The 16,958-nt window shown below is 39.9% G+C and overlaps 1 protein-coding gene across 2 annotated transcripts in view; it reads left to right on the forward strand.

Annotated features, from left to right (window-relative positions):
* IKZF3 (IKAROS family zinc finger 3) overlaps positions 1-16,958 on the forward strand; it is a 79,444-nt gene that overhangs the window by 20,577 nt on the left and 41,909 nt on the right. For both annotated transcript variants that reach the window (XM_010960466.3, XM_074342899.1), the window contains exons 2-3: positions 203-256; positions 2,347-2,448. In XM_010960466.3, coding sequence (XP_010958768.1) covers positions 203-256; positions 2,347-2,448 — 156 coding nt within the window. The remainder of the gene's footprint in view (positions 1-202; positions 257-2,346; positions 2,449-16,958) is intronic.

Raw genomic sequence — 16,958 nt, forward strand, 5'->3', positions numbered from 1 at the left:
AAATATAATTGCTGTCTAGATGATTCCTTTTATTCTCCTTGAGGCACCTTTTAGGGAGGATATAGGGAAAAAAATAGTCCAGCTCCGAAGAGGAAATCAGTTGCTAAGTCTTCCAAAACGATGTCTTTATTTAATTGAGAATGCTCAAATCTGAAAAAAATTTACTCTAAGTAGCTAATATTTATAATCCTTTTCTTTTCAGATATAAAACCAAATGTGGAACTGAAAAGCACTCAGGAGCAGTCTGTGCCCACAGGTAATGTCAGGTCTTTCCTCTCTAAAAATACACCTTTAGTGAATAGACCGAAGAAGGAGGAATATTGTGATTGCAGTAAAAATGTGTTGGGAAATGTGTTGGGGAAAACAAATGTGATTGTCTCTTCTTGATACAAAGATAACCCATCTATTTAGATCACATGAGTTCCTTAGCATCACGGAGCCAAATCATACCACCTAATGTTAATCGCTGTTTTCTTTCTCTTCTAAAATTTTTTCAACTGATTGGTTTCAATAAACAGTTTTTGTTGAACAATACAGTAACTTATATTTGAACAACCTGTGCTTTTCACTCAAGAATGGTGGTCAGCAAGCTTTTTTTGGTAAAGGGCCAGATAGTAAATATTTTAGGCTTTGCAGGCTGTATATGGTCTCTGTTACATATTTCTCTGTCTATTTTTTACAACCCTTTAAAAATGTAAAAACCTGGGACCATACGAAAACCAGCCATGTCTGCATTTGGGCCTCGGGTCACCGTTTGCTGACCCCCTGCTCCAGAATAAACTATAAACATTTAAAATAATCTATTTCCTAAGAATAACTTCTGTGTTTTCTCCATTGATTAACTCATTTGAATCAAAGCTAATTTACCACTTAAATGCCTTGTTGTGTTACTGTAACCCTATGTTTTAGTTGAAACTGTACCTCATACTGGTTGTTCAGGTGCGCACTGTATGCCCATCATTTCAGGCCTGAGAAAAGTAAACTATTATTTAGAGCAGTATTTTAGAGTCCTTGTGTCTTAGAGTACATGTTATAATATGCAGAAATTAGAAACTTTACCGAAAAATCAAAACCTGAGTCCATGATGACCACATTTTCAGGACCTCTTAATCATGGATTTTATGAGATCTATTTCCATTTCACTCCTACATTCCAGTAAAAGTCCTGCTTCGTGTGTTCAGTCCTGCCTGCAGCTAAAAGGATCCACTAGAGTTTCTAGTCACCTCTCCTACTTCAGCCCCTCCTTAGTGCCACAGGATTCCGTGTCTTTGACTATTTGTTGCATATAATAGGTTCTCAGTAAATATTTTATTGAATGTTGGAGAGGAGTTTGGTAGGAAGTGGGTATCTTTTCTGTTCATTTCTTTTGTTATCATCTTTTTGTTAAGCTCTCATGTTTAGATATGAAATAATTCCAGCTACATTGTTCCTTCTTCCTTCCTTCTAATATTATCAATATTTATTATAAAAATTATATTTTTGCTAAACTCCATTTTTAATAAGTTTGCTGTTTTACTTAACCATGCTTTTGTTATGTCTACTGCCTTTTACTTGCATATGCTTTGTATTTCCCTTAATCTCTTGTCCAAGTCTACATTACAGACTTGTATTACCTCTTGTCTAAGTCTCACATTATAGTTGTGGGCTTGTCTTATTGACATCTGCGAAGTATAAGCTCTTTGAAGACTTATGGAATTATGACATTCCTATCTGTAGCCCTGTCAACATTTAGTAAATGTTTGAAGAAGTAAAGGAACTTAGGGGCCAATATGTTTTCCACAGAATTACATTCATAATGTGAACAGAAAGGGAAAATAGAGTTTGGTATACAGAAGCTTACAGGCTTTCTCTCAGGAAAGCATCTTTCCCAAATTGAATTATGCCAGTATTTTCAGACTTTATTTGAAACTTTGTTTCAGACTTTATTTGTTATCACTATACATTAATATTAATAATATTTATATTAATTATGCTGTATATTATAATTATATTAATAGGTATAATTATATATTATATTAATATTTCTTGCTTATAACTAGCAATGGCATCCTACTGAATATTGTGAGGTATACCGAAGGAGAGAGAATTTCTATGCAGAAGAAACTTAAGTGCATTTTAACTCAGGCGAAAGAAATATTCAAGAAAATTATGTCTAATGGAAAAGCACATGAACCCTGGGCATATTTCTAAACCTCAAGAGGTTTCACATAGAGCCTACTTGGGGTATGTAAAAGGGATATCATCCATCACTAAGGGATTGGGTGAAGCTGAAATGGGAGTCTTAATACATGTTTATAAAAATCCTTTAAAATTGACTGTATCATTAAAATTCTTTTTATCTCCTAGAAGGTTCAGTGCTTTTGAATGACTACGATTTAACCAAACCTCATGAAACAGAAAATGTGGATGGTGCAGAAGGCCCAGCCAATGAAGATGAAGACATAGGAGGTGAGCCATAGTGTACAAACCAGAAACTAGAGATACGGTTGAGGCTCAATTTGGAGAAGAAATCAGGAAATATGCAAGGAAACTTGCATTTGTGGGTTGAGTTGGGAGAAATTCAGTATTGTTCACTTAACAGATATTTGCATTTAATCATTTGCTACAGGATAATAGCAAATTTTGAGAATTTAAGGTGCCTATTCAGTGTGCAAGTTATACTAACTTCATATTTCAATAATGTGTTTATTTTACTCTTTTCCATCATGAAAATTCTTGTTCGTTAGGAAAGGTTTGTCTGGGATGTTTTCCACCAGTTCTCCAATTCTCCAGACACCAACTGGGCATCCAACAATTCAATTCAATTCTTACGCTAGCTTCTAGAATTGGTGCAGAACCCACAGGTTAAGGGTTCAGTCTCACAAGACTGCCCTCCCTTCAGACAACAGTTGGAAGTACCAGGTCCCCAGATTACCTGCACTTCTGTTTAACTTGACTACAAATTCAGGATTGCCCACAACCACCCCTCAGGTTAGATAATTTGCTAGAATGACTCACAGAACTTAAGAAAGTACGTTACTTACTATTACTGGCTTGTTGTAAATGACACAACTCAGGAAAAGCCAAATGGAAGAGATGTGTGGAGCAAGGTATGGGCTGGGAGGGTGTGGAGTTTCCATGCCCTCTGTGGGGGCACCACCCTCCCAGCACCTTGATGTCCTCGCAGAAGCTCTCTGAATCTTACAGTTCAAGAGCTTTAATAGAGTTTAATATCCAGTCCTCCCTCCCCTTCCTGGAGGTTGGTGGATGAGGCTGAAAGTTCCAGCCCTCTAATCACTTGGTCTTTCTGGTGACCAGCCCTTCCTGAGGCTGTCTAGGGGTTCCACACTAAGTCACCTCAGTAGCATAAACTCAGGTGTGATTGAAAGGGGCATGTTATGAAGAGCAAAAGACACTCTTACCACTCAGGAAATTCCAAGGGTTTTAGGAACTCTGTGCCAGGAACCTGAGACAAAGACCAAATATATATTTTGTCTTTGACCATGAATCTCTTACAGCAAAAGGATCATAAAAGTCAAAAGATACTGGCACATTACTAGAGTCACATTCAGTCTGTAATAATTAGTCCAGTCTATCATCACTTCATATCATCAGACACATGAAAATGTCTCCCAGGGTGAGACCAGTCAGATTTGCAGGCTTCCATTTGATCTTGTCAGCTTCCAGAGAAAGCCGTGGTCTAAGCAATACATGGTTTCAACTTCTCTAGCATCCCTTATTCCCTTTCTCTGAGCCCCTCTTGAGATTGTAATATAAATTGGATTTCCTCTATTACATAACCCATTGATTCATTCCTTTACCCTTAACTACTATTCCTCCTTCTCTCCATTTATTTATACCTAAATTTTTCCACCTCTGAGAGGAGCTTTAGATTCAGCCACTGTGCTGGTCTAGATTTCAGGCAATAATACTAGTCTAGTAATTACTTCCCCTTCAGTTCACTTCTATTCCGATACATAGAGTTACTTAGGTACAGAACGAGTGGGCTATTTTTACCGCCAAGCAATAGCTGCATTCAGTGTTAACCTCGGTTTTGCCAAATGGAGTGAAGGCACAGCCCACCCTTTCAGGCCTTTAGGAATTCTGACATAAGGGTTTAAATCTATAGTTACAGTTTCTTGCTTAGGAATCATCTCTATTTATGGCTCTTGTAGTTATGCCCCAGTCCTGTGACCACAGGGCATCAGATAGGAAAGAGAAAGTTGAGATATGTGGGGAAGGAAAAAAAAGTACAGTTATCATACTAGTCTTTTCTCCCCTTGGGAAGAACCATGTCATTATCTTCCTCCCATGGGAAAATTGCACAGTCATACTAGCAGCCTGTCCCCACCCCCTCTTCCCCAGATCCACCAGAGGGACAGAGGGATCTGTCTAGTGAGGACAGCACTGCCATAGCCCCTCTTATGTTGAGTGTGAACACACACTCATGAAGACATGTAAACCAGCCCTTCCTGTCTACATCTCCCCCTGTTCTAAACAACCCATGTTTCCACTGCCTAGTCCAGTTCTCTGTGAAACTGTTATTCTCAGGAGAATCTCTCTCTGCTCACTCATTGTTTGACATCATGAGTTGTAAAGTATGTCCCTTGGTCTGAAAAAATGTGATTTGGTGATCCAGACTGGTGCAATATCTTCTGTTTCAGTTCTTTTATAGCACACTGGTCATTTGCATCTACCACCAGGTAAGCAAAGCCCAGTCCAGAGTCAGTGTCTATTCTGTGCAAAGCCATGTGTAGCCCCACTAGGCTACTGGCATTCGTTCAGGGTAATCCACTTGCCAGCTATGTGTGAGGTCTTCCCCTGAGGAATCTCCCCCATTGCCATCTACAGCCTCTATTTCTTCTAGAACAGTTCTTGTTGGCATTTTGAGCCACAGAAGGTGCAAAAGCCATATGTCCAGATTCAGCCCTCTGTGCTGCTTTGGTCCCCAAATGTCTATCTGTTTCATGGACCCAGGTGCCCTCTTCAAGTTAATACACTGTAATATGCACTTGTTATTGGTCACTGTGCAAACCTGGAAGGGGGTTCTTCTGATGGGCATCAACCTGTCCTACTTTAATGTACTCCTCAAATTCCCATAGTGATTTCTATAGGACTCTGCCCCATATGGGCATCCCTTTAATAGATCAGATTTCCATTGCCCTCTGCCTGTCAATATTGGCAGGCTATTTGCCATCACTCATGAGTCAGATAAAAACCAAAACATAGAGGCTTTTATTATTGTCCAATTCTTCCATCACTGCTGGGAAAACAGCTTGTAATTCATCCCACCAAACCATTTGTTTTTACTTCTTCAATTGGAGTGGTAGTCTTCCAAACCAGATATTGGCCATTCGCCATGGAACTGCCATCCATGAACCAAGCAGCTCTTTGTTGGTCAGTCGAGAGCTGTTTATAGGGCACTGTCCAAGTAATGATAGAATCCAGCAGCTCCTCGCACAGTTCCAAAGTCAGTACTGGGAAAAAGGGGGCTCTTTACTTGTGAGCATCTCCTTTTTGCATTCCCTGTGTAGCATAATCTTGTATAAACCATTTCTATTTGATTATGGAACTCGTCTGGGCACTGGTCTCCCCATTAGAGCATTTTTATGACATCACCTAAGACATCATGGATATTTCAGATATTAAGGTTATTTTTTGTCCTGCAATCATAAGGGCAGTTTCAGTTAATGTCTGATGTTAGCCTGCTAATTGCCTCTCAAATAGAAATTCTCTATTCCATCATCCCAATAATTGTCCTTGGGAAGCGCTTGCAGGCTTTTGCCATGAGCCCCAATCTATGCTCCATGTAGAGCTATCACACGGAATTTGTCCGCACCAGCACTCCAGCTTCTCTTCTCTGCTGTGTGGACTTGGGCAATCTTAGCCATTCCCTTATAGCATGTCCAATTAATATTGCTAGAAGGATAGATTTACATGCCTCTTGTTTTACAGAACCAGTTCCCTAGTCAGATAAAACGTCCATCCCCATGACACATTCAGGTAAAGGAGATAAGTCCACTTCAGCCATGCCAGTTTTCCTCCAGACTTTCACCTTAATCCATCAGCCTTTGTATTCCTGACTGTAACCTGCATTAGGACATCATCAACAGGTTTTGGTTTTACAATATTAGGTAAGAGAGATGTTCCCTAGTCAGACATACTGTCCATTCTCATAGAACATTCTGGTAAAGGAGACACAACTTCTTTATATAGCCTGTTTAAAACATCCCAATTTTCATCCAAACCTCCACCTTAATCCTATCAACCTTGCATTTCGATATTCTGTCAATCTAATTGAAGCCCCTTTTAGGGCTTCACTAACAAGTTTGGGTACCACAGGGCATGAGGCACCCATGTCAGGGAGTTCCAGAAACTTTTCTCCTCCACTCCCTGACCATTTTACCCTTTCATGTACAAAGGGCTTTGGGACTTTAGTGAGAGGTTGAGTCAAGGGACCCTGGTTCTTTTGTCATGACAAAGATTAATCTGTCTGACTACTGCCCTGGACAGTTTCTGGTCAGATTTCTCATTGCAGTCTTTGCCCTCTGGATTTTTATTTTCCTCTACACTGGAGTGAATAGAGTGGACTTATTTGGGGCCTTTTAATGTAAGGGAACAAACAGTGGGTCCCTTTGGTCCACCCAACCTTCCATAGTGCTGTATTACTAATACCTTTGTTTCAACTCCATCAATGTCCATTTTATTTATTCCATTTAATAACTATCTAAATATTTTCACCCTGCTGAGGTGAGTCCTTTGACTCTCCCCTTTGTTTTTCTTCTTTATTTTGATCCTATCAATGTTTCCTTTATTCATCTTATTTCTTAGTAACCATTTACAATTTTCCACCTTGCTGAAATGGTTCCCTTGACTCTCCCTTCTCCCTCTCCTCATTTTCTTGTTAATTAACCTAATGTTTTTATTAGCATCTAAAAGACCCAAGAAGGGAAGCTGAGATAGAAGATTCAATAAGGCTTCTCTGACTGTTGCTTGATTTTGCAGCAGTGATGTTGACTGGGATCCCCACGCAAAAAAGTTCTGCTGTTTTGTGTTTTCTTAGCTTCTCTCTGTCTCTTTGGCTTCTATTCTTCACAGGGCCAATTATATTAACTGTATTTTCTTATTTTCTGTATTTTTGGTACTTTGATGTTTGGGAGTCTTACAGACTCAAAGAAAGACACCCTTCCCAGGGATGGCCAGTTCTTAGGGATAGCAAAGGGCATGGCCAGGAACACGTTTTTCATATAGAAACCAATCAATTTAGAGTTTGTACCCCCTGCCCCCCAACCATCTCCCTATCTAAATCTCATGCACTAGCTAATATTTCCCCTGCTGGAAAACAACCCAGGGCAAGTACCAGACAACTAGAGACCACTCCTGTGTCCTGAAGCCTGCTGAAGTTATTCAGACCCTCCAATGCTAAACTATTTATCCTGCCTACTTTGCCTTTTCTCAGAAATTCCACTAAAGACTCTAGCCTGGGATTTCCCTTCTTCTTTTCTGCATCCTGACTGACACTGGTGCTTCCCCCTGTGACCCTGAGTGGTATGTGGTGACCCCCTCTGTGGGCTCTGTGGGTGTAATAAACTCTTCCTTCCATGCCTTGTTCTCAACTCCTCCTGTGGCTACACCAACTTTACCATACTCTCCAACATGTACATGCTTAGAACATCCCCTTAATCCGCAGCATTTACCATGACCTGGGTAATAGACCTATTCAGTGAGTGAATATCTTGGTTTTCATAAAGCCAATCCCATATGGCTTATATATGAAACATGTCAGCTGCTTCATCTGGGTTGTTCTGCTTGGCATTTATAGAGGGAGTTGGACAGTCCTCCTTCTCAGCGTAGACAGACTTACGGTGGTTTTTATCCAGACCATCAGGCTGGCTATTCCCTCAGGAAAAACCTGCTGTATGTCTGTATCATGTATAACCAGCTGCGATCATTTCCTAGTGAGCTGTGGGTCCTGTATCAACCCAATCATGCCCTTCCACTCTGTAGCATTCAAAACTAAAGACCATGCCCCTAAATTCATCACTCTCACTATCCATTTTAGTGAAGGTTCTTCAGGAAGCTGACGATACTGAGTTACCAAATGAGACAACTCCTTCACACCATCCCCCTGGCTTCGGTAGTTTCTTGGTCTTGCCCTCCCCCTGCATGAACTACCTTCTTGATGACCAGAAGTCTTAGAGGTACTCTGCTGTTCCCACGTAATTTTTCCCTTTGGGAAGCTCTGAGCCTGGTGTCTGAAGCACAGAGCAACTGAAATCTGAGCTTAGTCCATCGTTAAGGCCTGACCCAGAACTCTCTTTTCATTTCATTTTAGCTATTGCAGATAACAGCAACCAAAGAATTGTACATTTCACTTTTTTCTTATTAGTTTGCATTTCCTTACATATCCAGTAAGTCAACTTCCCAAGAGTTGGATCCATCTCTGAATACCCTTGGTAATTTTAACTTTAGTAACTGATCACAGTGCAACTGCTGCTCCATAACATAGGTGACCATGTGGACAAGGATCAGAAATTCTTCATTCTCTGTTTTTTCTTCCAAATGACATGTTTCCATGAGCCAGGACTGTTCTAGCAAATCCCACTCCTGACACCTATTCTTTGATTTCCAACACCAACAACTGATTCTCCAGACACCAATTCACCATCAATACAACTCTGATACTAACTTCTAGAGTTAGTGCAGAACCAACCCACAGGTTAAGGGCTCAGTCCCACAAGACAGCCCTCACTTCAAACACCAGTTGGAAGTACCAGGTCCCCAGATTACCTGCACTTTTGTCCAACTTGACTACAAATTCAAGATTTCCCACAACCACCCCTCAGGTTAGATAATTTGCTAGAATGACACAGAACTTAAGAAAGCACATTACTTACTGTTACTGGTTTATTGTAAAGGATTCAACTGAGGAAAAGCCAAAGGGAAGAGGTGTGTAGGGCAAGGTATGAGCTGGGAGGGTGTGGAGTTTCCATGCCCTCTGTGGGGGCACCACCCTCCTAGCACCTTGATGTCCTCACCAGAAGCTCTCTGAATCTTAACGGTTCAAGAGTTTTTATAGAGCTTAGTATCCAGTCCTTCTTCCCCTTCCTGTTGGTGGGTTGGTGGGTGGGGCTGAAAGTTCCAACCCTCTAATCACTTGGTCTTTCTGGTGACCTGAGGCCGTGTAGGGGCCTCACACTAAGTCACCTCAGTAGCATAAACTCAGGTGTGATAGAAAAGGGCTTGTTTTGATTAGCAAAAGACACACCTGCCACTCAGGAAATTTCAAGGGTTTTAGGAACTGTGTAAGGAATTGGGGACAAAGACTAAATATATTTTTGTATTTTACCACAGTTTGGAAAGTTCATAGAAGTAGAAAGAAAAAAGAAAAGCCCACTTCGGTCCTACCACCCAAATGTAGTCTGTATAGCACTACGGCATACTTCCAGGCTTTTTTATTTTTTTATTTTTTGGTGAATTTCAAGCACTATATTTATATTAACATTACAGAAATTTATGCCAATATTTATATTGACAAATCTTATCACTATTGCTTTCTGAATATCACTCAGCTCTCATCTTACTGTCATTTCTTCTGAGAGATTTTCCTTGACAACCCAGTCTCTATTTTGACACAGTAGCCTATTTTGATTCTCTGCCTGCCACTTGCAACGGATAATTTTAGAGTTTTGTTTATTTGCTTATTGTGTCTCTCACTCCACCCTTCATGACCCAGAATCTTGAGCTTTCTTTTTCACTCTAGGTATTTGCTGACCTAGAATAGTACTTGGCCCATAGTAGATGTGCAATAAATATTTGTTAAGTTAAAAAAAATTTCACATACCCCCCAACATTTTTTCCTTAAAGGAAGAAAAGAAAAAGACAAAAATCATTTCCCAGGATCTTCTCCTTTTGTCTTAGATTCTTAAGGGACCAAGAAATGGAGTTCTATGTCTAAAACTTCTGAGATTCAAATCACAGCTTCAACTAACATTCCAGCTCTGCCTAGCTATACATTACTTTGTACCAGTTCTTAACCACAGAGACTGAAAAATGCTGCCTGGCACAGGATGTGGTCATTTGTGCTGAGGAAAGGCATATGGTGTTCTACCAGCTTCATGCAACTTTTTGAAGGTGACATCCCTGGAGACACACTCAGAATGAGGCAGATGATAACTGTGCCTTTGGCTTGCACATTTCTGAGTTAGGTTTCTACATTCTGGTAGGTAACACCATGAAGTTTAGGTTTAAAATAATGATCCCTTTACAACTTTTGGTCTGGGAATTTATAATTTATGTTAGAATTTGCTCTGGGTTCCGAAGTAGCCTAAGAGTTTTATGTTTTTGGGTAGTCGGGGGGAAAAACAGATTAAATACTCAAATAGAGACAAGAAACCAAATAGTTCCATTCAACAATAAGAATTGAAAACAAATGTTGTAAAAAGCCATGTGGTGCAGCACATCCCTAGGAACCCACACAATAGGTTCCTGGCCTCTGTGTTTGGACCCTGCTTCAGAAGTGCTTCCAAGGGTCACCTTCAGCTGCTATGACATCTATGCCGTTTCTATCACCTTACCTCCAACTCCCTGTCCATAGATTAATGGTGTATCTGTGGGCTTCCTTAGTTGTTAGGGGTCTGGGAGTGTCATGGAGTTCGTGGTAGAGACTAGGAGATATAGCCAATCATTCTAAATAATTTGGGAAAGACAAGAAACAGTTCTTTCCACTAAGCCTGACTTAGAAATGAATAGGCTAACTTTAGCATTGAAAGATTAATCCATCATTTCATGATTAAGCACCAAACTGATTACTATACTGCAGTGTAATGTAAAGCTGGCATCTAATCTGGGTCATATACCTTTGGAAAGGTTTGGCCCCTGCTTTTTAAAAAGATATAATATGATCATTATATACAAATTATTTTATGATCATTATATACAAATTTATGCTAAATTATAAAATAATAGAATTGGAAAGTAGCGTTGCCTGGTAAAAGATATCTAATAATGTATCTTAATATATATTAAGGCACCTCTGCCATATTCAGCATAGAGAAGCATTAAGACTAGAGTTAGGATTATACTTTTAAAGGAAATTAGGGAAATTTAGCTATAATGTAATAATTATTATAAATAACTTTAAAGCCTGCTTTAGAGGATCCTAGTCTATTTAAGTTTAGTGGAAGCATCTTTCAATTGTCCTCTAAAAAGTTTTAGAAACTAAGACCAGACTTGGAATGTTTTAAATTCTGAATATAAAATAATCATGCTTATTTTAAAATGTCATGTGCATCTTTCTAATTTTCCAACTCTTAGAAATGTTATAGAAAAATTAGAAACACTCATTTTATTTTTCTCTTGTGGAAAGACAGACTAAATTTGTAGAGGGGAAAGTCTTTACCCAACTAGAATTGTTGTTTGAGAAACAAAATATTTGGAAAAAAAACTTTTAAAAAGTGTAAAGGTTTAACTTAAATCTACTTGATTCCCTTACCGTAGATATTTGATTTTTTAAAAAATGTATATTCTAGAAACCTAGTGCAGGAGCTGGCAGTTTTTTTCTGGAAAGGGCCAGGTAGTAAATATCTTAAGCTTTGTGGGCAATACCATCCTTGTTGCAGATTCTCAACTCTGCTGTTGTGGTGTAAATCAGCTGTAGCAGATACAGAAATGAATGTGCATGGCATTCAGTAACTTTATTGATAAAAACAGGCAGTGGGTCAGATGTGGCCTGCAAGCCATAGTTTGCTGACTCCTGGCCTAGTGTATTTATTTATGTGATGACTTAAGAAAGCTTTTGGTCCTTGAAAAGAATAAGGTTCATGTAAACATATCAAAAGGACATCAATGGGGAGACTGACACTATTATTTTTAAAATTGGAAAAATGTACATCACTAACAGCTCTGTTTATCATACAGATATAGAGTGGGTATAGCTCTGTACTACAATTTATGTAAGTTAATTTGTTACAGATAAAACCATATGTGGGTTCACTGTTGTGTTACCACTTACTTGGTTCCTCCTTTCTTCCTGAAAATTTAAATCTGATAGACTAATGCACTGGAGATATTTACACCCACTGGTTTATTTCCTTTGTGAGGCCTTTTTGCACGGTCCCAGCTCCCCCAAATGTGGTCTTAGAACTGAGATTTTGGAATGTGTTTAATTAGTACTTATTTAAGCCTAAATATACTCTATCTGGAATTGTTGGTACATGACAAACTTTTACCCCATTACATTATAAACTTTTTGAAACAAAGAACCCTGATAGCCCACATTTACATCTTTCTAAAAATACCTACTTAGGAAGTGATATAATCCACCGGGATTTTTGAAGAGGTTGGGAGTTCTTCTTGGTCACTGATTCCTGTCAACAGTTATTATTTCTCTTCTTAGTAGCGACCACCTCCAACTGTTGTCAGACTGATCTTGAGCAGTAGGAAATAACCCAGGGTTCCCCGGGTCTTTAGTTTTGTTTAGCATTGAATGAGTGCTGGGAGTATCATAAGCACTTCACTGAACACAAAGGATCTTGGGACTTTCCTTGTGGATCTAAAATGTCATTGAGATACTATAATGTTAAAAGCAGAAGTTAAAGCGAGATTCATAACATATCATGAGAGAGAACATCCCGATTGCTTGTATCTGGCCTGTGTTCACACCAACCACTAAAACATAAAGCCTCTGGACATCAGGGCTAGAGGTAAGATGTGTCTTAATGGCAGTGTGCCCAGGAATATAACTAGGTAGTGATGATATACGCAGTGGTGGAATGTCATCTCAGCAGGGCCCTGTGAAAAAGAAATGCAGCTCAAGGCAGAGTGACTGAGGTGGAACCTCACAGCTGTTTGTTTCAGTCCTTCTTCTTCTAAAATTGGATCCCCATCTCGGCCATTTCCCACTTAGAAGAGGGAAGGAAAGTTTCTGTCATTCGTATGTATGTTTTGAGGTTGTGATTCTCCACACATATGTTGATGGCATTACTTTTCCTCTTTGAATAATTAGGGAATATAAATTTGGCTATCAGTGGGGGAGGATATAGCTCATGTGGTAGAGCGCATGCTTAGCATGCATGAGGTCCTTGGGCTCAATCCCCAGTACTTCCATTAAAAATAAATAAATAAATAAACCAAATTACTTCCACCCCTCTCCAAAAGAAAAATATAAAAAGAAAAAAATTTTTTTTTGGCTGCCAGCTCCCTCATTTAACATGCTACTGGCCTCTGTTTTTCAGCATTCTCCTAATAACCACCATCTCTTTCTACTTACACTGGCGGTTTGTTCTGGAGCTGCTACTGGGCTAAAAGTGCACAGTATAGCTCAGCATCCAACAACATGAGCCATTTATCCTGCTTAAGTTGCACGTTTGCCCTTTGCATTAGTTTTTTAGGGCTTCTATAACAGATTACCACAAACTGGGTGCTTTAAGCAACAGAAATTAATTCTCTCACAGCTTTGGAGGCTGGAAATCCCAAATCAAGCACCACCATGCTCCCTCTGAAAGGCTCTAGAAAAGAATCCTTCCTTGTCTCTTTCTAGGTTCTGGTGGCTCCCAGCGATCCTGGGTATTCCTTGGCTTGTTCCTCAGCATAACTCTAATCTCTGCCTCCATCATCACATGGCCTTCCTCCCTCTGTGTGTCTCTGTATGTCTTCTCCACTTATAAGGACACTAGTAATTGGGTTAAAAGCCCACCTTCATCAAGTGTGACCTCCTCTTAACTAATTACATCTACAAAGACCTGGTTTCCAAGTAAAGCCACCTTCTGACGTTCCTGACAGACATGAACTTAGGGGATACACTCAGTGCACTCCACCCTTCATCTCTAAAATCTTTGCAACCAAATATCAGATATACCTGGTACTCATTGTGAGATGGATTTCTTTTTAATTAGTTGTGCAGAGGTGATCAATCAGTGCATTTATTTAATTTATTCCTTTGTGTAAGAGTTAGGATCGTGCTTGATTCCATGAGGAAAGTTGGATTTGATAATTTTTTGAAAGGCCTTCAATTTTCTCTGTTGTGATACCTTGTGTGATGCTTAGGCCAAAGAACTTTAATTAGAAAGTTTGCTGAAAAAATAATTCTTCCTCCCTTAGGAGATAGAGCTCCTATCCTCAGTAGTTTTCCATGTCAGGGTCTCAATATCTTTTGAGGTGTACAGCTTTTTTTTTTTGCACTCATGAGAAATACAAACTATTCTGATGCTTCTGAAAGGGGGAGAAAAAAAAACCAAGCCACACTTGTGGTTTATGGATGCTAATTACTGCTACATTTAGATGTGTGAAGGAGGGGTCTATGGCTGGAGGGAGCTGGGAGAGACCGAGTCAGCCTCGCCTAGGCGCTCACTGAGGTTCCAGCGGTACTGCTCAGCACACGCAAGTACGTGTTTCAAAAGGAAGTGCCGTTTTTTATCAAAATATTACATCTCTCAAGCCCAGATCAAGACCTGTCGCTCATGGGATGCAGGGGTTATCTTACAAAATCAGCAGTGCTTTGCTGCAGAAGCTCACTCACAGGGGATTTCTGTAAGTGCTCACAATGGGCAGAGAGGCTTCACGGCTCATACTGTGTGAAACGGATAAGTTCTGCTGGTGATAAAACCCAGACACCTCTCCTTAACTCTTTTTGACAAAAAATACCCCTAGATTCGCTCTTTTTTTTTTTTTTTTCTTTTAACCAAGCTGTGTAGCAGATTGAACTAGGAAGATATTTGGCATCTGCAGAAAAGGAACGGACAGTTGTAACAGATGACAGAAAAGTAGGTCTGCCCACTGCCCTTCCTGGGTCCGCCGAGACTCTCTCCCCGTCCTTTGGCTTTTCCTTAACTGCAGAGCAGTAGTACTAGAGCCTCCTTGGAGTGGAACCAGGATGAGTGTGGAATAAAATGTGGATTCCAGTCCAGTTGGTCAGCAGTACGTGTGAAACGCCTGTTTGTGCCTGCCGACTCTCACTGCACCTGCTCTTGCCAAGTGAGTTCAGCTGCTCAGACTAAGTTTGGCTCCAGGCATGGTGACCCGGGCCATTGTGTACCCTGGTACAGTTTGGTAACCACATGAATGCATCCTGCTGAGGGGTAAGGGAGGCGTCCCAGCGGTGTGCCAGAGTCAGCTCAGAATGGCTTATTCAATTTTCAGTGAGCTGGCTGACTTTTCGTTGATAGTTTGAAGCGGGCCGTGGGCCATGGTATTTATACCACTGACATCAGCAAATGCTATGAATAAGCCCTCCCCCCACCGCTGTGAGTGGGTTCTTACGCATTTCCCAGCACAGCATTGGACTGAGGACCGAATGAAATCCTGTTCTGGCTCACTAGGTCATCGTTTTTCATAATTCGTCAGAGGGGCTTTTTTTTTTTTGCACAGAGGAGAATAGTGTTAGAGATGAGAAGAGTCTGTGAGATGTCGCCACAGCATACTGGGCAGGATCCAGAAATTTTATCTTTAAAGTATGGGGGTCACATTATGACAAAGTTGATGAAATATAGGAATTTCTTGGTAGATACTGTTACAAAAAGCACAAAGCAACAACAGTGAGGTTTAGACTAGACACAACTGACCTTACATGAAACTTTAAGTCTCGCATAATCGTAAGGCAGTTACTTCCTACCTAATCCCATAACATGTGAGTTTTAGCTTGCTCTGGTCAGAGAAGGGCAGAAGAACCGACAGCTGGAGGCAATTCACACATCCTCTTATAATCAAATTGATGCATCTTACATGGTGGCAGGGCCTTACCGGACTTCACTGTCTCCCAGAGAGTGGATGATATGGCAAGGACAATCTTTTTTTTTTTTTTAAGGACAGTCTTATTTAGTCTTATTCTTCTTCTGTGCCAAAATTTGGCGTCTATTGTAAATGCTCAGGATTTTTCTGTTTTTCTTTCTGCCTTTCCATCTGACCATCCATTCATCCATTCATCCCCTGCAGTGCTCCCAGTGCACACTGAATAACTGTTGTTGATTAAATAAAGTGAAGAAGAGCATGTGGGCACCTTTGGGCATTGGAGCCTTTTTTTAGCGGTGTTCTTCAAACTGGGATATGGGGAGACTTTCCAAGGATTACACAGAAGTGGGTAATTTTAAGAGAATCAGTCGCCAGATCTTTACCTTCAGCATGTCCTCTTTTCTAAAACTGATCTCCCCTCGAAAGCCGCTGTCATTGAGACTTTTCTGCACATCTCTCATGCATCCCAAATCTTACTTCTTTGCATTAAAGGGTAAATATTTCCAGGATGCCAAACAAAGAGTCACTTAGATCATTTCTCTAATCAAGCTTTTCATAAATGCCTGCCCTCTCCATCCATCTCATTTAGAGACGCATTCTGACCAAATTTTACTTTTTATATTTAATAATTATTGATCAAGATCTATAACATACCTACATTGTTTTCATCAGTCGTATGCTAATAATTATAATGATAACTCAATCCTGAAGAATTTTTTTAACACATAGTACTTCATGGTAATCAAAATATATTTATTTATACATAGTTATTGTTGTTGAGACGTATGATACAATGAACAACAGAAGACTCAAGCATAGAAGAATAGTATGTAAGGATAAAATTCTACAGGGAAAGGGAAGGGGGAGGGCATAGCTCAGTGGTAGAGCACATGCCTAGCATGCAACAGGCCCTGGGTTCAGTCCCCAGTACCGCCATTAAATAAATGAATAAACAAACCTAATTTCCTCCCCCTACCAAAAAAAAAAAAAAAAAAAAATCTATGGGAAAAGGGAAATGGAGAGAAGTTCAAGGAGAAAGTTTCTGATTTTTTTCAGAGCTTATTCATGTATTTTTAAATTTATGAGGGAGGAAATCAAATCACTAATATTTGAATTCCATTTGTACCCATTCAAAAGGGTGAAACATAATTTTTCAAAATTCTTTTGAGAGTACTTGAGCAAGAAATTTGAAAGCCAACCACTGTATGTAAAGTATATAAAGTGTATCATAAAGGAGCCTGAGCCTATTTAAA

This window comes from Camelus bactrianus, chromosome 16 (genome assembly GCF_048773025.1).
Source record: "Camelus bactrianus isolate YW-2024 breed Bactrian camel chromosome 16, ASM4877302v1, whole genome shotgun sequence".
NCBI lineage: Eukaryota > Metazoa > Chordata > Mammalia > Artiodactyla > Camelidae > Camelus > Camelus bactrianus.